This window comes from Helianthus annuus, chromosome 3 (assembly GCF_002127325.2).
Source record: "Helianthus annuus cultivar XRQ/B chromosome 3, HanXRQr2.0-SUNRISE, whole genome shotgun sequence".
In the NCBI taxonomy this organism is placed as follows: Eukaryota; Viridiplantae; Streptophyta; class Magnoliopsida; order Asterales; family Asteraceae; genus Helianthus; species Helianthus annuus.
In genome coordinates, this window is record NC_035435.2 from 37,843,064 (window position 1) to 37,864,684 (window position 21,621).

The following is a 21,621-nucleotide window of genomic DNA, read 5'->3' on the forward strand; positions in this document are numbered from 1 at the left end:
TCTCTCTCTCTCTCTCTCTCTCTCTCTCTCTCTCTCTCTCTCTCTCGCACACTAGCCCTCTCTCTCATATCTTGGAGGTTTGTTCTAGGTATTTCGATTTAAATTCTTGGACTTCATGGCTATGTTATAATGTTTATAATGGTTATAACAATGATTTGTGATGTGGGATGCTTGAGAGACAAGTATGGTGTTTGGTGTTGTTTAGATATACTTATGACATGCTTATGTTAGCTAGGGTTTGTAGTTTTGCAATGAATATGACGTTGAAAACGATAAGTTTGTTATAAACGACTATTAACCTGCTGTGAATCATGTTTTTGTGTCTCGGGTTCCCCAGTTAATCGTTTGCGGGAGCGGGTAACGAATACAGAATTTGTCCAATAGTTACAACCGAAATTAATCGGCTGTAACCGGGTCATAATTTAACAAAAGCTGGATTTTCTGGAGTCTCTCATGTGGTATTTCGAAATATGCTTCTAATGGTGCTGGAATCATAATTTTTGGACGTCGTTTGATACTTTAAATAAATTATTTCGTTTCAGCAATTAAAGCTACATTTTTCAGCAAATTTTGTGTGTTGTGTTTTATGTCATATCTCGGTGAATATTTGGAGTCTAAACATGAAATTTGTACAGTAGATGGTCTTAAGTGTCAGTACAAATCTTCAAGTGAAGTTGGGTCAATTGGGTAATTGAGGATTTTTAAATAAATTTTTCCGTAAACTGCAGTCAGAAAGTGACGAATCTGAACTCTACATAGTAATAGATTTTTCTAAATTTTTAGATAAAGAGTTAGACCATAAAAATTTAACACAAGGACAACCCGGGTATGTCCCATAAAAAGATCATAAATTTTACAGCATCACAAGTAGGGTAAACGAGCTTCCTAAAACAGCCTTTTTTCAGTGAATTTTGCTATGCATGATTGTAAGTTTATAAAGTGTCGAACTTGCTCCTTTTAGTGCCCAAACATGCTTAATGATTGTATAAATGGTGTATAGCACGTCGTAGGTTATATTGTGAATGTGTGCTTGAAAACTGCATGGTAAAATATTTGTGACAAATTGTACGCATGTTATTTGTTAGATACGTGTAGAACTTACGTGAATTTTCATACACAAATCCTAACAATCTTGGTAACCATAATAGGACGTGGTTGACCATCCTAACTCGGGTATTTCTAATTTGCCGAGCTAAGCTAAGTTGAGTTCACACATTTACTAAAAGCATGTATTCCTGGGTTTTGGGAACCACACTATCCCTGTATTGGGACCCCCCTAGTATTCCTGGATTGGAATACTACTAAATAAATACTGTAGTTTACATTTCATGTCTTTAGCGGACTAAACGAACTCTTTCCGAAAGTCCCTAGGCATTATACCGATTAGTCATCGTGTTTGGAAAACGGGGTATTAGTTGATAGCGCTATTAGGTTTGACAAACCTCACAACGTGCTGGGAGCCAGGCGTGAACTATTGACCTCGACACCTTATCAATGATGATAGACATTGATACGGGGCACAACAACTACAACAGTCAAGTTTTCGGTACTACACAGTTTAGTAGCTTAACAATGGGTTAGCTACCCATGACATGTCTTATAAAACTAAAGTATTTAAACAAACTTGTTTCTGTAATAAGACTGAAAACTATGAACTCGCCAACTTTATGTTGACACACTATTGCATGCCTTGTAGGCCGTTAGGTACAGCTACGGACGGACGTTGCAATCGGCTGGAGTGTGTGGTTCGTAAAGCCTTATGTTTCGTACATTATTAAACTTGTGGTTTTAAGTTTTTCATGGGTTTACTTTATTTTTCTACTGCTAACTTAAATTGTGTTTTGAACTTTTAAACAATAATCACTAATTATGTTGATTGTGATGATTTTACAACTTAAATAATTGGTTCAACATGATTAGTGGCTGGATCCTGGTCAGTCGTACGCCTCGCGGTAAACCCCGCATGTGGAATTTGAGGGTGTGACAGAAAGTTTAGGAGGCATTTGGACCTCTAAACTTATGGGAATCAACCATACTCAAGCCCCATAACCATAGGTTTGATTAGTAACATGGCTGGTACAAGATTCTCACAAGAAGAACAAGTTTATGAAAAGTTTGTAAAAGATAACTCAAAATAGAGAGTTTCGACCTCAAAATGGTGATGTTCCACCTTAGTTTACCATGGTAAACTTGTGGAAATACCTTAGACGTGTTACAAGTTTTCAAGAAGAAGAAAAATGAAGAAAACATGAAGGAAAGTAAGATGGGAGCTCACTTTTGAGCTTGATAGAATTCTTCCCTTAACTTGTAATTTTAGTATCTAGAGAGTATTTTGAGTGAGTTTAGAGTGTTGGAAAAGTGGAATGGAGGTGTAGGAGGTTTGGTTATATAATGGTGAATTAAGGGTAGAGTTTTAGTGAAGAATGAAGGTGATTGGGGAAGAAATGAGGTGATAAAAGGCAAAATCCATATTGGTGAAATAAACTTTCTGCGGATTGAGCATCCTTGCATCACGCGGGCTTCAAGTGCTTGCCCGCCGCACGATGCGGCGTGTTCTTTTGACCACAAAAGTTTGATTTTTTAGTAATTGGCCCCTGAACTTCCATAAGTTCGTTATTTTATGCAATAAACTTCTATTCTAATGTGTTTTCAAGTATGGAAGTTATATGTAAGTATGTAACGAGCATCGTGTATGCATAATTCTAGTTGTATGTAAGTATGTGACGAGCATCATGTATGCATAATTCCAGCGTATAATAAGTCTCGATTTGCATGTAAATGTGCATTCGATGATTGTTTGTGTATAACACAAGTATAACATGTATGAGTATAAAAATGAATTTCCATTTTGATCAAAGTTTGGGATTACAAGATTGGAAATGAAATATGAATACATTACAAATACAAGTTTCTAAAAATAGAAATGTGAATACAACTTTCTAAATAAGGAAGTTACAGTAATGCGAAGCGTTACACTCCAGGGGCGGGGTACCTCAACCGATGGTTTCTCCTCCAGAATCTCTCTCTCTCGATCCCTTCGAATACCACGAAACACTCAAAACTAGGGGAAGGCTCGCTAGCTTATGGTTGCGGATCCTGTTCAAGATCGAAAACAGTGACCACACTCCCCTTTTCATCCATGCTCAAAAGTTGCGTGTCAGATGAATCTCTCCCGCATACCTCACTGAGAAGGCTACCCACATGTGACATGAGAGTATCGGCGAAATAAAGAGTGCCATCATGCTGTTGGGTATGCCTCATAGAACGCTGAATATTGAGCGTGACCTCATCCTCATCGATACGAAGAGTCAACTTGACATCATAGACGTCAATGACTGCATGTGTAGTGGCAAGGAATGGACAACCTAAAATCAATGGAACCTCAGAATCCTCATCCATGTCGAGAATGACAAAGTCAACAGGGAAAACGAATTTGTCGACTTTCACCAACATGTTCTCCACAATGCCCCTCGGGAACTTTACTGAACGATTGGCGAGTTGGATGCTCATGCGCTTTGGGGATGACTCTCATAGTTTAAGCTTAGCAAAGACGGAATAGGGCATGATATTTATGCTAGCACCTAGGTCAGCCAGCGCATTGTTGATTGTTAGATATCAGGCACGGAATGGTGAAGTTTCCTGGATTGGTCATCTTCTTCGAGAACTTGTTCTGCAAGACAGAAGAACACTCCTCGCTCAGCATGATAGTAAAGGGATCCTCCAACTTCTTCTTATTCGTAAGAAGATCCTCCAAGAATTTGGCGTACTTCGGCATCTTGGACAAAGCCTCAATGAACAGAATGTGCACGTGGAGCTTCATTAACATCTCCATGAATCAACTATACTACTATGCATCCTTACCCTTCCCCACCCTACCAAGGTAAGGGGTGTTGGCTTGTACACCCTCGTCTCCTCTTTCTCTTTCTCTCCCGAAGAACCACTTGCCTAGCCTCGTATGCACCTTGCCAGATGGTGTCAACATCTCAATCTCCTCATCGATCGGCTCCTCATCAACTACCGGCACAACCTCAACAGCTCCTTTCCCACTCCTAGTAGTCACAACGTTCGTAGTAGCATTCGGATTAAGGGTGGTGTTACTAGGAAGATCACCCTGAGGCCTCTAGCTCAGCTGATTGACAATGCTCCTACAATTCTCTCAAAATTTTGCAATGTTGTGCCCAGACTCTTCATGAAAGCCTCGTGCTCCATGAACTTCAACTAAGTCTACTGGTGTCAAGTAAACTCTCTAGTCATAAATTGAGTCAGCAACTGTGTCTGTTTAACCAGCGTCTCCCGGTTCTACCTCATCGTCTCATGGTTCTGTCTCAGCCATGGTTGTAAAACAAGGTTTCCAAGTCCGAGTACTCTCCGAGTAATCGCTCCAAGGTAGGTTGCCGAGGCGACTTTCTTCAACTCCGCCTAATTACTCGGAATAGACCAAACGCGGTCAACCTCGACCAAAATCGGATCTAGTAGGTCAATTCAGGTCGAGTTTGACTTAAAAAAAATAAAACATAATTTCTATATCTATCATATTAAATAATATTAAAAAATGAATATCATTTTCACGTATTTTGTTATAATTATTAGTAAATTTATGTTATTTGACATATATTTAACTTTTGAAAACTAATTTCTTTATAATTTAGCATGTCCGAGTACTCCCTGGGTACTCTCCGCCCAGACCGAGTACTCTCAACTCCCCACTCGACCGACTAGGGAGCGCCTAGCGACTTTTGCAACCATGGTCTCAGCATCTCCTCTAGTGTAGGATTCTTTTCCCCACCACTCGATCCTACTCCTGCATCCTGGAACAAGTTCCATTGCGACAGAAACCCTGATGGGTTGTTATTCGTCCAACTGATGTTTGGGTGATTCCTCCAACCCGGATAATAGTTATTACCGAAGTTGTTCTGATTCCGGTTGGGGTTACCCATGAACTCTACCTTCTCCTATAGATCATCAGGAACAATGGGACAGTCAACAGTGTCATAACCTCCCTTGCAGATCTCACACGCGGGTTCCTTCTTCGTCTGCATATCATTGAACGCCTTCGCTAAGTAATCAACCTGGGCCTATAAAGTGATGTTAGAATCAACCTTGTGCACCTCTGTCTGTGTATTGGACGAAACAGGATCTCTAGAATCTGGATACTCATAGCTACTCATCGCCAAATCCTCGAATAGCTCGTTACACTCATCGGATGTCTTGGTGGTCATGAGATTTCCACCCGCAGTTGTGTTCAGCATGTTCCTCGTGTCCGTGTGACTCCATTGTAGAAATTTTCAACCAATTCCCAATCCTCACAGCCCTGATGCAGACATTTGTTCAACAACTCCTTGAATCGCTCCCAGGTCTCCCCCTCTTGCTGACGATAAGACTGAATCATGTTCCTAAGATGAGCAGTTTTTGATGGAGGGATGTACTTACTCAGAAATATTTCTTGCATCCCGGGCCAAGTGGTGATGGATCCGTAGGGAGGGACTCCAGCCAAATGTGGGCTCCGTCAGCAAGAGAAAATGAGAAGATACGCAATTTGCATGCGTCTTCAGTGACATGCTGAACCTAGAAGGTATAGTAGATTTGCGAGAAAGGAGAGAGACGAACATTTGGGTCCTCAGAAGGCAACCCGTGAAACTGAATGGTGTTAGTAACCATAGAAATGATCTGAGGAGGGATTTGCCAGCTATTGGAAGTGACAGCGGGTCGGGTAATGCTGGAACAATAGCCGCATTTAGCTTGGTGTAATCAGCAACAACTCTCCTAGCTGGGGGATCCTTACCATACATAACAAAAATGGGAAGAGCAATGTGTACCTTCTTAGCTCGAATGAAGCGGAGGCGCTCAAAAGATCTCCCTCAGACTCTGAAGAAGCAACGAATGTAGGCGGTCCCTGTGAATGAGTATGTGGTATATAAGAAGGAAAACTACTAATCTAATAATTCAAAAACAACCTAAACCTAAAGGCACAAATGCAAGCAAAGGAACCTAAAGCCAAAAGAAAATCTAAGAAAACAAGTAAACAACTAGATCAACGATTCGGGTCGTTCTCAAAAGTTCCAGTATCACCGGCAACGGTGCCAAAAACTTGATGTATGAAAAGTATGTATGTTAATTTAAAAAAAAAAGTCGCTAACTAAACCACACACAACCGGCAAGTGCACCGATCGCAATGTAGCGTAGATGGCAAGAACGGATATCAATCCGTGGACACTATTGCTAAACTTTCAATACTGAACCTCTGTCGAAAACTAGCTAATTTTGATGATGGTTTTAGTGATTTTCTAATTACCTAATTAGTCAATTAAATATGAAAAACTGTAAAATGAGATTTCAAACAAACAACTCAAGACAGCAGACAGACTCGACAAGCAGACAAACTCGGAGAACTGGATCTAAGATCAAATATGATGAGAAGGTACTACCTAGGTTTCGAATCCCCAGACTCAAATGATGATATCCTGACTACGGTGATTGACTGAAGACCCTAATTAATATATCCGATAAAATAAACCGTGCACAAAAGTGGGACAAAGTGCTGAAGTGCTAAAATGGACCGGCTCGACCTGTCGATACCAAATCCCACAATTATCAGATGTATGACAACTATGGTATCAAAATCCTCAAATTGTGAAGTTGATTACATCTTGAATACTGAAATCCTAGGAAACCCTAGACGCAAAGAAACAGATGGATCCGAGCTATCAGTCACCCAATATACCCAACAACGCCTAGCTTATAACCTAGCAAACCTAACTCTTCTCTCGAATTATTAAGTAAGGATGCAAACTTAATTAGTTGATTTTAAGTTCCTAGTTAACTTGAATTATTTCTAATCACCAGAGCTAAACCAAAAACCCTAAGATTAACGATCTAAAATGGTTTTTAAAACTAGGGAATATCTCTATATGCCTAGAGCAACAAAGCCAACAATCAAGAATCAACCACAACCAATACTAGCATGCAATTTCAATACCAGAAACAAAACATAAACATGTAAATCAACACTTTCAAAAAACCGAATCAAACAATAATCATAATTCGTCTAGATCATCTAACCTAGGTACGTAGTTTATAACATTTAGCTACTCATAATATTCATAAACAAAGCAAACTCAGATCTGAACACAAAGGAAAACATGTTTCTAATGCGAAAAGTACAAATAAACAAAGTATAACTAAGCCCGAAACACTCAAAACTTGAATCCAAAGCTTCCTAGACTTTAAATCTGCTCCAAGTACTTCAAAAATCGCTTTAAGCTGTTGGGAATCGTTTGAGTTGCAAGATATCTCAAACCCTACGGCTGTAGGCTTTTTAAACATTTTTTTCACAAAACCACACCTCTTGCGGACCGGAAGACTTATACCTTGTGGTCCACAAAGCTGTTTAAATTAAAAAACCACACGGGGTCCCTTGCGGTCCGCAAGGGGTCCAAAAAATGAATTTTGCCCTTTTTCGACTTCTTTCTGATATGTTACTTCTTGACATCTCGAACTCTACCAGTTTTCTTCGTTTTATTCATCCATTCACTTGATTTCCTGCCATGTCCTGCAAATCCACAATTTAATCAAATCACTACATAATACATCAAATTTGCACAAGAACTGGACATGGGTGATACACCCATGTCGCCACCTAACCATCATTAATGGGTTTCATGTCAAAACATCAATTTACTTGAAATCATCATAATTTAAGTTTTTTTGGTGATTCTAGCACACTGTCATGCTCAATTTCATACTAATTCTAAGATTTGTCACATACTCAATATTTGCAAGATCATCAAATTAAATTCTACAACTTACCACATGTTTGTTAGTATTAGATGATGGGGATTCTTCATTCATGCATTATTTTAACATCCAATTCGATCTTGATTTGGCTGAAATGTGACACTTGATCTTGGGAGGGTTTTCTCCTCTCTAACTCTCGCACACAAACACACACTCTCCTCTTCTCAAGCCTTCTTCCCATTCCACTATACATAACTTCCTTACATTTTTGTCACATTTCAAGTTTATTGATTGACTCCTTTTTGTTCAAATTTCCTTTCCTTACTATTTAACTCACATTCTATCTAAGTTAGATAACTTATTTATTTACCTCTTGCTATAACACAAGTAAATATGTTAATAATCCAAAATTTAGGTTTTGGGGCGTTACAAAATTAATATCATTTTTATTTTTATGTACTTAATTTAAATTAATTGTTGATAAAAGGTTTAGGGAATTCAAGGAGCTCCATCCCCCACTTTTTGGGAAGTTTGTAGAAGGCTATTGGAAAAATGAGATGAAATGTAATGATTGCTAGTTGGTTAGGGAGGTGATGAGAGTTGAAAAAAATGTACTCACGCGTCTTATTTTTTTTACAGCTAATTTTTTTTTTTAAATACTTGCACCTCTTAATAATTGAACCTTGATCTCCTTACAAGACATCATTTCTATTGAACCTTGGTACTCACCTGCCTTTATATATGAGAATTGATAGATTTAATATTATATTGTTTAGTTCTATATGTTTTTTTACTGGGTATGGTTTGATTTGTTTGTACGTCTTTTAGTTAAACAAGATGTTACTCATGCTTAAGAAAAAAAAAATATTTCTAATTTACATTTTTTTTGGTAAAAGAAAGAATATCGTCCCCAAAACTGAATGCAACTCTTGTTTAGCCATTACTAACCACTAGAATCAACCATATATATTATAGCCTGAGTATATAGAAAATAGCAACTGCCATATGGTTTAAAGTATCATTAAATATTTCAAATCACATGTGCCACTGTAGCAGTACTAACTGAAAAGGATAGTTAGTATGCAATCCAATGTGGAAACTTTTAACTGAAAACATATATGATGATTTTAATAAGATTCATTTTACCTACCACCAATATCATAAGATATTCTTTAAAGCAGGGACAATGACCAATTTGTATAATAAATATATATAATTTGGGCAGCCGTCTTCATTTGACAAAGATATTAATATATGAAGCTTGTTATAAACATGTATATAAAATCCAGTTGTAGTATAACATAGGTTTTGCCTAAAAACATAGAAAGAGATTATACGTCACGTGTACATTACTGATTCTATGAAAGATATGTGTTTGCATATATTTATTAACTTTAGTTACAACACTATTATATGTTATAACCAGATCGAATTGGTTGCGCTACTGGTTCATTGGTCGGACCAGACATACAAATCGGATTATTTCATATTTAAATCTTAAAAGTTATTTAGATATCGTTTATGGACTATACACTAAGTACAAGTTGAAAATTGCAGTATAATGTAGGTTTTGCCTAAAAAACATGGGAAGCAAAAAGAATACACCATGTATATGTTACTAGTTCTATAGATAAAGCGTGTTTGCGCTCATTGATGTCTCAAATAACAACATAATTATATAGTATCATGAATATCTTAATTTGAAAGTTGAGATGGAAGTTGTGACCATAGTTTGGTCTGAAAGAAGCTCGACACAAAATAAACTACCTAAAACAAGCTTTGAGTGTTGTTCACGAGCCGAGCCAAACCGAGCGGACCTTTGCACGTGCTTGGCTCGTTTACAAACCGCACCAAGCGAAGCGGCTCATTTAAAACCGAACCTCAAATCAAGCGAGCATTTTCCAAGCAGTAAATATTCTGAGCGAGCATCGAGCGAAGTTCGGGCGATTTGGACAATGATGTCACCCGATTTAAATTTGCTGAGAGAGATAGTGACTATATTAGGTCTCAAGTTTTTATGTCTTTAAAAACAGACAAATTTCATTCCATTATATTTTTCTTAGAAGTAACAATGTTGTGGCCGACGAGGCGATGATCATATTGCACGAACAATGACGTCGAGAGCAGCAGACAATCGACTTAGGGTAACGGCATGAAACATTGTATATACATGTTTAAAATATGTATATGTATATATATACTAATTAAAAATAATAATTCGAGTCGAACCGATCCGAGCGAACCGATCCGAGCGGACATGTGCTCATGCTTGGCTGTATACAATCCGAACCGAGCAGAGCTGCTTGTTTACAACCGAGTGTCCAATCTGTTGGAACATGGACCCCGCCAAAAGAACAGATGAGTGGAAAGCCAAAATAATCTACAACATCTGATCACCAATAACAGTGCTTAGAAGATCTGCTCCTCCCAATGACAATGACAAAGGCATCAACATCTTCTACTCCAAAGGTCTGCTAAACCCAAAGTCTGTTAAAGAGAAACATCTGATGAAGACAAAGTCTGCTGATACAAAGGTCTGCCAAAGTGAACCTCTGCATGAAGACAAAGTATGTTCAAGCAAAGGTCTGATCATCCTCTGCTGATAAAGACAGAGTCTGAAAAAGATAAAGGTCTGCTATAGTTTAACAGAGGTTAAAGCTCAACAAATGATTATTCAACAGATGTTATCAATGTAACAGTATATAGACTTATAGCAGATGTTAGAGGTTGTTAGATGTCACTGTCTAGGTGACGTCAGCCAAGATGCTTTAGATGTTTTATTTGTACTATAAATAGAACAGTGCATGTAGTGTTCTATTTATCACTTTCCTTCTTGACATTTTGTACGAACACATAGGAGTGATCAGGTTGAGGGGGAGTTTGTAATTCTCATGCATACGTGAATCATTGTAATTTCAATCTTTTACAAAAAGCATGATGATGAAAGCAAATCTTCCATTGTTGTGATTGAAAAGTTTCTATTCCGCTGCATATTTCGATATTTGTTTATCTTCATTCATTGTTTCATCTTAACTGTTCACAACAATTCAAACTCAGATCCTAACAAAATCCAACGAGCATTTTCTGAGCAATTTCTAAACGAGCGACGAACGATTTGAATGGCCCTAGCTTTGACATCTAAGTTGGTTCTTCCTGAAGCTCCATTGTTCCTTCTTTACTTTCTGGTGTGCTTTACTTGTAACTACACATGATATACACATTAGCAAAGCTTAAACGAATTCACGAAAGAATTAAAAACGAAAAAGAAAACAAAATATATGCAAAATATTTTTGAAACAAGCTACAAAGTGAGTTACAGAAACACTGTGAAGTAGCATTATACAACAGTAGGCACATATGTAAATCTATGAGTAAATTACACCATGTGTACACCATTGTGAAAAGTGTACAAAGTTTTTGTTTACTTGTCTTATTTGCCTTTGCATGATTATTTGAAAAAAACAGAAAAGAAAAAACAATGATTATTTGCTAGTTGTTTTTATTTTTGTATATATAGTGCATTGTGCTCCTTCTTATTCCCTACAGGTCATGCATGTTCTCAACCCCTGTTGCTGAAATCGTTGAGCCTTCATCGGAGTCGGAGCGCAATATTCATTAGAGACTTTAGGAGCGGTCCCACGTGGTAACCACAACGATCGAGGTAGACGCGTCGGGAGGCGACACATTCTACGAGGTTTAGGTAGATATGGTGGACGAAGAGGAGACGAGGGTCTTGAATGACATAGGAAAACTGTCACTTGAAGGTTTACCTACGAGCATCAATGCACCGATGATTAATAATAATAATTTTGAGATCAAATCTGGCACCATTTCCGTCTTGCAAAAATGTTGTGCACTTTTATGGCAAGGATCACGAGGATCCTAGTATCCACATCGTTGGTTTTCTGGAGGTTTGTGCCACATTCACTATTCGTGACGCATCTGATGATGCTATACGCCTTTGGCTCTTTCTGTTTTCTTTACGGGATGGAGCCAAAGAGTGGCTTCTCTCAATTCCAGCTGGATTATCACTACATGGAAATTCCTTCAGAAATATTTCCCTCCAGAGAAAACTGTTTGGTTGCCTTACTTGGTTTATATTCGCACCGAGCAATAAACCAAGGTACTTACAAGGGAATTTACCAACCTTGCAATTTATGGCACTAGGAATATTCGTGAGCGACATTTCATTCACCCCTATACCAAAAAGACTTGATTTTTTATGACTTAGTTTTAGCCTAGAGATCAAATAGAAACTGCTCATTGGTCTTATTATATTTTTTATGTTAGTTTCACCTCATTCTCCCATATCATCCGCATACATTAGATGTGTCAGGACCAGCCCGTTGTTCGATAGTTTTATCCCATAAATACTACCAATCGATGAGGCTTTGGCCATGAAGTTGGACAAAGCCTCCCTGGCGATTATAAAGATAAACGGTGGTAATGAGTCACCTTGTCGAACCTCAGAATAACATTGGAATTCATGAGTGGGGGGCCCATTAATCAACACCGAAGCAAGTGGCGATTCCAGCACAACCCAAACCCATTTTCTCCACATCACTGGGAAGCTTATTTGATTTAAAATATTGTCAATAAAGTCCTAGTTTATTGTGTCATATGCCTTCTCTATGTTATGTTAAGAATAACAGCTTGCTTCTTTATCTTTTTAACCCAAGACAACATTTCATTGATTATTAGCGACCCATCTAATGTGTTTCTGCTTGCTAGAAGCCGAATTGGCATTTAGAGACCACCGAACCCACCACCTTCTTTATTCTGTTGGCTAATTTTTTTTAAATGACCTTGGAGATACATCCAATAAGACTAATTAAGACTAATGGGACGGTAGTCATTGAAGGATGTTGTATCCGAACATTTTGGAATTAAAGCCAGAAAAGAGGACCCGCACCCCCTACTTATTTCCCTATCCGAATGAAATTTCTCCATTATATTATACATATCATCTTTCCATATTTCCCCAAAGTGTTTAATAAAACCGAAATTCAAACCCTCCGGCCCTAATGCTCGTTCACTAGCACATTCCCAAACCGCCTCCTTAATCTCATGAATTGAAAAAGGCATGATTAAACCATTAGATTCTTCACTAGATAATTGTTTCAGATTGGGGCATGAAAATATCGGTCTATGTTTCATTGGTTCTCTAAATTTCAACGCAAAGAATTTTTGTGCCTCATTTTTAATTATAGTAGAATCCGTGATCCATTCACCCTTTATATTAACCCATGTATCTACTTGGTCAGATTTAATTATGAAAATTAATCGAGTTAGGGCTAAAGGACATAACATGCAAGAGTTTGCAAACATCAAGTACATTTTTTATACTTTTTGAAGGCAAATAACATAATTTGCAATCTGGTGTAATTTACTCATAGATTGACATATACTGTTGTGTAGTCCTGCTTCACGTGTTTCTGTAACTCACTTAGTAGCTTGTTTCAAAAATATTTTCCATATATTTTGTTTTCTTTTTGGTTTTTAATTCTTCAATGTATTCGTTTAAGCTTTGCTAATGTGTATGTCGTGTGTAGTTACAAGTAAAGCACACCAGAAAGTAAAGAAGGAACAATGGAGCTTCGGGGAAAACTAACTTAGATGTCAAAGCTAGGGCCATTCAAACCACTCGCCGCTCGTTCGGAAATTGCTCGGAAAATGCCCGTTCGATTTGACACTCGGTTGTAAACAAGCCGTTATGCTAAATTCGGTTTGTAAACGAGCCAAGCATGAGCACAGGTCCGCTTGACTTGGTTCGGCTCGAATTATTATTTTTTATTAGTATATATACATATACAGGTAGAGGATCCTGTACAAAGTGGGACTTTTGTAAGAAGTGTGAGAAATAATTTGGGAGTGACAAGTGTCCTTTATCCTAATTAATTCAAAAGGGTATATTAGTAATTTGACTTTCTTATCATTTAATTGATTTCAAAGATAACTGCCAAAAAAAAAAAAAACTTGCGATGAGTTTTTATAGGGATGAATCGAATTTTGAATTAGGAGAAATTTTAGGAAACATTATACATCTGATTCTTTTATCTTCTTCATCATCTTTTAATCGCAACATCTTTTAATCATATATTGTTCATGACGTGGTGTTTTAAACATCTAGACACATTGTTCATGGCGTGGTGTTTTAAACATCTGGAGACATTGACTATGATTCAAGTCATGGTGTTTTATCAGGAGACATTGTTCATGGCGTGGTGTTTTAAACATCTGGAGACATTGTTCATGGCGTGGTGTTTTAAACATCTGGAGACATTGACTATGATTCAAGTCATGGTGTTTTATCTGACTCGAATTCCAGATAAAACACCATGACTTGAATGGTCTGTTTGTTTGATGATTTACAATGTTTTTTGGATTCCAGATAAAACACCATGACTTGAATCATAGTCATGGTGTTTTAAAATCTAGAGACATCTTAATTTTCTGGTTTATAGTGTTTTATCTCCAATCAATAGTGTTATATTCTGTACAGACATCTTGATTTTCTGGTTCATAGTGTTTTATCCCCAATCAATAGTGTTATATTCTGTACAGACATCTTGATTTTTCTGGTTCATAGTGTTATATCTTCATATAGTGTTTTATCAAGGGTTCATAGTGTTATATCTTCATATAGTGTAGGATACGGTTACCATTTTTTATTGGGGAAAGTTGCTGATTTTTAGGAGAATAATGGGGTTTTGGTTGTGTAGGAGACGGTTACCATATTTGAAACATTTGAAAAGACACTATTGTCCTTCAATTTTACATAAGTCCCTTCTAATTAAAACACAATTTACATTTTATACCCTATTGATCTCAACTATTAGATCAAATATCCAATGGTTTAAAACACTTCTTACCCTTCTCACATTTTAAACACTTTTTACCATATCCCTACCCTACATATACATATACATATATTAAACATGTATATACAATGTTTCATGCCGTTATCCTAAGTCGACCGTCTGCTGCTCTCGGCGTCATTGAGCGTGTAATATGATCATTGCCTCGTCGGCCACAACATTGTTACTTATATGAAAAATATTATGCCATGAAATGTGCCTGTTTTAAAGACAAAAACGTGAGACCCAATATAGCCACTATCTCTCTCAACAAATTTAAATCGAGCGACACGGTTGTCCAAATCGCTCGAACTTCGCTCGACGCTCGCTCAGAATATTTTGACTGCTCAGGAAATGCTCGCTTGATTTGAGGTTCGGTTTTAAATGAGCCGCTCCACTCGGTGCGGTTTGTAAACGAGCCAAGCACGAGCAAAGGTCCGCTCGGTTCGGCTCAACTCGTGAACAGCACTCAAAGCTTGTTTTATGTAGTTTATTTTGTGTCGAGCTTCTTTCAGAGCACACTATGGTCACAACTTGCATCTCAACTTTCATGATGTAAATTACTACATCAAACAACTAGTTAGTTCGTTTTGAATAGTAAATCCTTTCCACTAGATGTATATACCGGATTAAAATGACCATGATACGCAAAATGGTTAAATCGAATCATTTATTCGTTAAGGCTACATAAAATACGAGTGTTACAACAAGGTAAAACAAATAATAAGTAATTAAAACGTATTCGGTCAAAATGTGATGAAAATGTAATTTTAGTGATTATAAACTCTAAAATTATTTAATTAAATGTGATGAAAATGTAATTTTAGTGATTAGAAACTCTAAAATTATTAAATTAAAATAACTAGCTTATTACTAAAATAATATAACGTTTTTGATCATATTTTACATGTTACTTATTTATTAAAAAATTATCAAAAACCCTTTGGCCCAGCGGTATCAAGGTGTGCAAAGATAATACCCCTCACAAGAGGTCGAGGGTTTGAGTCTCACGATTGAGATGTAAAATTAGGAGTGTATTAGATTGTTGTTCATATTGGAAAAAAAAAAATTCGAAACCATGGACAAACACGTTTTCATGTCCAGTTGCAAAAGTACCCATTTTGACCTGTTATCCAATTCGCCCAACATGCCCATTTGTACCGCCCCCACGATTAATGAACCATGAAAGCGTAAAGAAAAATAATTGACCTGCGCACCAAATTTGAACAATTTGGGAAAATTGTTGTTCCCATTTGAAGATCACCAAGCTAAACATACAAGAAAAAGAAAACGATAAGCGAGAGAAATCAAACCGTTTCCCCATTCCCAGCTGCATGATATCAAGTATGTAAGCATGCTATAAAAGAAAGTTATCGATCATATGCAGAACCACGTCAGCACCATCAGAATTTAACCAATAGTTCTTCACCTGAATGCACAAGAAAACAGGTCATTTCGGGTTGTATTTGTTTGATACCGTGTTAAAGAAGTAAAATATCGTATAAAATAGCTAAAAACGAAACAGGTCGTCTTTATAACATCCAAGTTCTTTTTAACAAAAGTAACTGTAAAACTATTTTAATAAATTAGCTTTCTAACCTTATTTTTTGCATTACTTAGTTACCTGAATTGTAGTGTGTGCAATATATCGTTGTGTGCTTTTATGGAAGCTAACATCAACACGTTCCCACGGTACTTGAGTAAGACCTCTGATCATCTCCTCTGCATAAATTAAATACTATTAAATATTAATCAAAATGCATGGTTTTGAATCAGTCGTTTCAAGTACACTAAACAAACACATTGCATAACCAAATATCTGAATTCTGTAACGTGTAGTAAGAAGAGCTTTTGGCTTATATAACATCTACTGTGTACAGTGTACACACTCTTTATTAATGGGTCGATTTGGGTTACATTTGATGTATCAAACTACCTAAATTGTATATTCAATTCTTAATATTATTAATATAATAATGATATTGCTTTTGTAATCATAAGAAACAAAAAATAGCACCTTCCAAATTTTGTGGTATATCTACAGAAGAAATGCCATTCTGGATTGCATCACTCGTTTCCCGCTCCACATACATGATATGTGGGTACTTCTCGTCCTTTACAAGAAGATTTGACTAGAAGAAGAAAACCATGCGGGTGGGGTTAGTATCCAGATTTATAAAAAAAGATTTTAGAGTTTGATAAAATTGGTCAGATGGGTTGGGTAACGGGTCAAAACATGTAGAAAATGTAGGCATCATATAAACCAACCTTTGGAAGTTCATGTTGACGGCGAATTGATGATGTTCTCCACCCAACCACCTCTTATTGATAATGAAGGTACAACAAAGAAAAAGAAGAATTAAACTGAAAAGTTTTCAAAGCATTAAAGAAAAAAAAAATATGGAAATATTCAAACACTGATGTATTAAAATGTCGAACTTGAAAAGGATACGGTCAAAGTTGGCATTAGCATAAGCCACACGGCGCTTAAAAGAACCCAAAGCAGACCTACACAACATATAAACATAAATGTTACAAAAATAGTATTAAGATTATTGAGGAGAAGATTGGAATGAAGTATTACTAACATGAACTTGATATTTTCGGTGTCGTTAACCATCTGAAGGAGAAGGGGACGTCCCCCGTTATCATTGTCAGTAAGGAAGAGATGCTTTCCGGATCTACCAACTATCCAGTGTGCGGTTTGTGGGGCCCTTCGTTCAAGAAACGGAAGACCACAAAGAAATGGAAGCTGTTAAAACAGAGAGAAGAAAGCGGGAATATAAGAAAATTAATAAATTTTAAAGATTCGTGAAATCTTTCAATGTAGCAGAAAAACCACAATGATCCAGGTGAACGGGTCGATTCGGTTATCTTTTACCTCTAACGGGTCAATTTTTTGTAAACATATTTGACACATAATTAACGACGTTGAAAAGAGTAAAGTACACGGATGGTCCCTATGGTTTACCAAAATTTTGGATTCCGTCCCTAGCTTTCGAAAAGTACATGGATGGTCCTGGTGGTTTGCACTTTGTAACGTATTTAGTCCCCAACTTTGCCAAAAGTCTTATGGATGTTCCCTGTGGTTTGCACGTTGCAACGCATTTAGTCCCTAACTTGGACCTACTGAAACCTTTATATTGTTAGTTGGGGACTAAATGCGTTACTAAGTGCAAACCAGAGGGACCATCTGTGTACTTTTGGAAAGCTAGTGACCAAATTCAAAATTTTGGTTAACCACAGATCCGTGTAGTTTACTCATATAACTATGTATGTATCAAGAACCTACCTGCCTATGTCCTCTAGAACCAAGATGCGGAGTTGCGACAGTAATAAAGTTAACTGGTTGCAAACCACCGATTTTAGCTTCAAATAACTGTTCAAGGGATTGTTCTGAATCGTTTTGTAATAAATTCGAGGATCGCCTAATAGGAACATTTTCATAAAGCCTGCCAATAGCGTAACGGGCAACGAGGCCACCCAATGAATGTGCAATAAAGGAGATCTTGGACACCTCAGGCCATCTTTGAACAACTGTCAATACCTGCAGCATTCAGAGGAACGTTTAAAACTTTATGTTTATATGAAATAAAACCGAACAAATTTTAAAATCAATATGTGAGTTCTGTTAAGCATGTTGAAAACACCTGAACAACACTTTGGGTTACTTTAATCCTGTTTCACACATTTCATTTGTACAATTTTATCTTCGTGTTTGACTTTGACCAATTTGACCCGTTGGAGTCAAAATTTAACCTAAATTGACCCGTTTACAAGTGACTTAGATTATAACCCAAATCGGCCTGTTTACAAGTAAATAGGCTGAGTTAAAATATAACCCAGAAAGACCCGTTTACAAGTATATATGCTGAGTTAAAATATAGCGCAAATTGACCTGTTTAGATGAAGATTGAACGATCTCTGATTAAAAAAAGTAGCAAAGAAATCCATGAGAATAAAATACCTCTTCGGCTAATCTTTCACCCATTCTGTCTACACCGTCGAAAGTCAAAGTCGCAGAATTGCAATCACTACCTGCTCAATATACTTGTTCATAAAAATACTATCAAGATATATATATATATATATATATATATATATATATATATATATATATATTTATACATTATTATTGTCCACATAAAAAAAAACTCACAGTGAACAATTACTTTATCAGGAAGTCTCTTCACAAATTGCTTAGCAGCATATCTCCAATCTGCAGCACTGGATATATCCAACAGAAGCTTTTATTTAAAAAAAAAAAAAAAAAAAAAAAAAAAAAAAAAAAAACCCTTCATTTTTAGTTTACCAAAATCGATTTTAATAATCGAAACCATAGTTGTCAAAGGCGCACTCAAGGCCAAGGTTTAAAAGTACGGAATCGTGCCTCGAGGCGTTTTCTCTTCACCTCACGAGGCGTACGCCTCGAGGCGAACCGATGTGGAATTAAAAAATAAATATAGAGATTATATATCTTATAAAAATAAAATACTAACCGATTTCATCATCAGATTCATCAAAAACATCAAAAACACACATAAAAAGACCTGAAATACACAAAAACAAAAAAAAAAAAAAAAAACAAAACAAAAACACGCATAAAAATCCCCTGAGGTGGAGCTTTTCTTAGCGCCTCATCCCTGTGAGGCACACATACAAAAATAACCACCTGAGGCGCGCCTCATACTCGTTTTTAAGCATTTCGTCTCGAGGCGCATACCTCAACCGTTTTTTCAAACCATACTCAAGGCATAAAGGGTGAGCCTTGGGCATAGGTGCAAGGCGCTTAAAAAGAGAGGGCCCAAGATAAGCAATGTGCATAGCATAAACATACCTTTTTGGGGTTTCAGACATGTTTTACGCTTGTTTAGGGCTAGTTTAGGCTGGTCACAGGCCATTTTTGGATGTTTAAGACAGTTAGCACGGAGTTTGCAGAATTTTGCCGCAATTAACAGGATTTGGCCGAAATCTCGATGGAATCTGACCGGACTCTTGCCTAAAGGTAGCCGGATGAAAGCCTAGGCGCATGCCCGAAGGGCTTTTGAAACCATACAGCTAAACTGTGACCCGTTGGCCTATAATAATCTTGACAATTTAACCCGTAACACTCCTAACTATAGCTTTCGTTGTCCAGCACAATCCCACTCATATAACCATAATAAATTTACACTCGATTTCAATCACATGGAATAAGGCTTCCACGTTCCTCATTTCGCTCATAATCATCCATGACAGCAAAATCTAGTGCAAGTCTTTAATAAATCATGCTAGCGGGATTGCCCTTAGCAACGAAAGCAAAAGAGTTAACTTTCGTTTTGCTCCTTGTGGTTTGGTCATTTTAACAGTTTTGCTCCAATAGTTTAAAAATAGTCATTTTCCTCCCTGATCTTTCGAGTTTGTCGCCAATTTGCTCCCTGGCTCTAACTCAGTTAAAACGTTCAATTAAAAGTAGGGGTATTTCGGTAGTTTACTCCCTGGCTCTAACTCAATTAAAATGTTTAGTTAAAAGTCGCGGTAGTCGTGGTCGGCAGGTGGTAGTTGCAGGTGGTGGTGGATGGTTGTGGATGATGGTGACCGGTAGAAAGAGGGGTTAGAAAGATGGGGGATCAGAAAAAAAATACTTATATACATGTAAATAAACAAGTTATAGGTTTATTTAGGTGAAAAGACTTACATGCCCTTGTTTTTATCTATAAAATTACCAAAATACCCTTCTAGTTAATGATTTTTTGGATGGAGTTAGAGGCGGGGAGCAAAATGACGATAAGTTAGAAAAATCAGGGAGGAAAATGGCTATTTTTAAACTATTAAAGCAAAACCTTAAAATGACCAAATCAAAGGGAGCAAAATGAAAGTTAACTCAAAGCAAAACTTGTTAAATGATCCATATGAATTTTAATCCGCAAATAAGGGGCTATTTGGCAATCTTTGCATAAATAAGTGTTGAGCCAGTAAAAGGTCTAACCAGGTAAGAGTAAGTGCTGAGCCAGTAAGAGTACGACGATATGGTGGTGGGTCGAGGAGGCGGTGCGTGAGTGGTCGGGTGAGGGTTACGAACACAGGTGAAGGAACAAACACACTCAATGCGACTGATTCAAAGTCAGCCTCTTAATACCACTAAAAAAATACTATAAATAATAAACTAAATTAAAACAAAAAAAGGTCCAAAATCCCATTAACTTAAAAAAATAATCATTAATAATTCACAAACCATAAAAATTCAATCAACACAAAACAAATTACCTGCCAATGATCCCATTAACCATGATTAACAGATGATCAGGCGGAACCTTTGCTCCGGCAGACACCTGATCAAAAACATCTTCACCACTAACCACATTATCACCAGCCTCAATCACTTCCAGTTTCCGATTCTTATCAACAGACTGAACAACACAGCACTTTCGCCCCAATTTCCGGACCAATTCCATCCGTACGCCACCGGAACTACCACCGGGCAGAGATGGAAACCCTAGGGCGGATGAATAGAAGATTAAGGGGAAGAAAGGGGGTTTTGAAGTGGCAAGAAACATGCGTGTGGGATTGAGAAGGTGGAATCATGGAGAATTGATGAATTTGAGGGAGTGAATTAGGGTTTACGAAAAGGGGGGTGAGTAGTTTTGATGACGAACGGATAGTGATAGTGACAGGTGGTGTTGTTGACGGATGTAAGTGTCGCGAATGTAGGCGCGGGAAATAACTGCTGTCGTCGTGTGGTAGCCGACCAAAAGGGAATCATTAAAATTAGAATGTGATGCAATTCTATGACTGCTATTTGGCGGAAACTTTGTTTATATTTGTTTCCGGTAATGAAAGAAGCTTGAAATTTCTAACTGGGGCGACAGAATTTATTGGATCTAAAGATTTCTATAAAACCTTGGGGTCGAAAATTTATATACCCAAAAATTTATATACGAAAACTACATACTCTCCATTACTGAGCGAAAAGTTCGGGGGGTCGGCCGCCCCCTCCCACCCCTTAAAAGCTTCGCCCATGTTTGTTTGCTTTTTTAACGGCAAATTTGAA

General features: G+C 37.3%; 1 protein-coding gene across 3 annotated transcripts; it reads right to left on the minus strand.

Annotated features, from left to right (window-relative positions):
* Positions 1-14,524: 14,524 nt before the first annotated feature.
* On the minus strand, positions 14,525-21,353 carry LOC110929137. 3 transcript variants are annotated; one of them, XM_035987880.1, is made up of 11 exons: positions 20,838-21,353; positions 18,751-18,818; positions 18,559-18,629; positions 17,884-18,138; positions 17,180-17,343; positions 17,044-17,099; positions 16,860-16,912; positions 16,609-16,723; positions 16,216-16,313; positions 15,905-16,020; positions 14,525-14,811 (listed from the first exon to the last, which is right to left on the minus strand). In XM_035987880.1, exons 1-10 carry the CDS (start codon positions 21,125-21,127, stop codon positions 15,949-15,951), a joined length of 1,242 nt encoding a protein of 413 aa, XP_035843773.1. In that variant the 5' UTR covers positions 21,128-21,353; the 3' UTR covers positions 14,525-14,811; positions 15,905-15,948. The 3 variants fall into 3 exon arrangements, with proteins under 3 accessions (XP_035843773.1, XP_022027949.1, XP_022027948.1); XM_022172257.2 differs by lacking the exon at positions 14,525-14,811 and adding an exon at positions 15,557-15,800; XM_022172256.1 differs by lacking the exon at positions 14,525-14,811 and having other exon boundaries at positions 15,609-16,020.
* Positions 21,354-21,621: the final 268 nt, after the last annotated feature.

What these genes read in the sequence shown, in the direction of transcription:
- LOC110929137 (XM_035987880.1), bottom strand. Translation starts at nt 21,127, where the DNA reads ATGTTTCTTGCCACTTCAAAACCCCCTTTCTTCCCCTTAATCTTCTAT. An exon ending in TGATAAAGTAATTGTTCACT is followed by an intron (nt 18,630 to 18,750) that starts GTGAGTTTTTTT and finishes TATATTGAGCAG; the next exon opens with GTAGTGATTGCAATTCTGCG. An exon ending in GTCAACATGAACTTCCAAAG is followed by an intron (nt 16,724 to 16,859) that starts GTTGGTTTATAT and finishes TTCTTCTTCTAG; the next exon opens with TCAAATCTTCTTGTAAAGGA.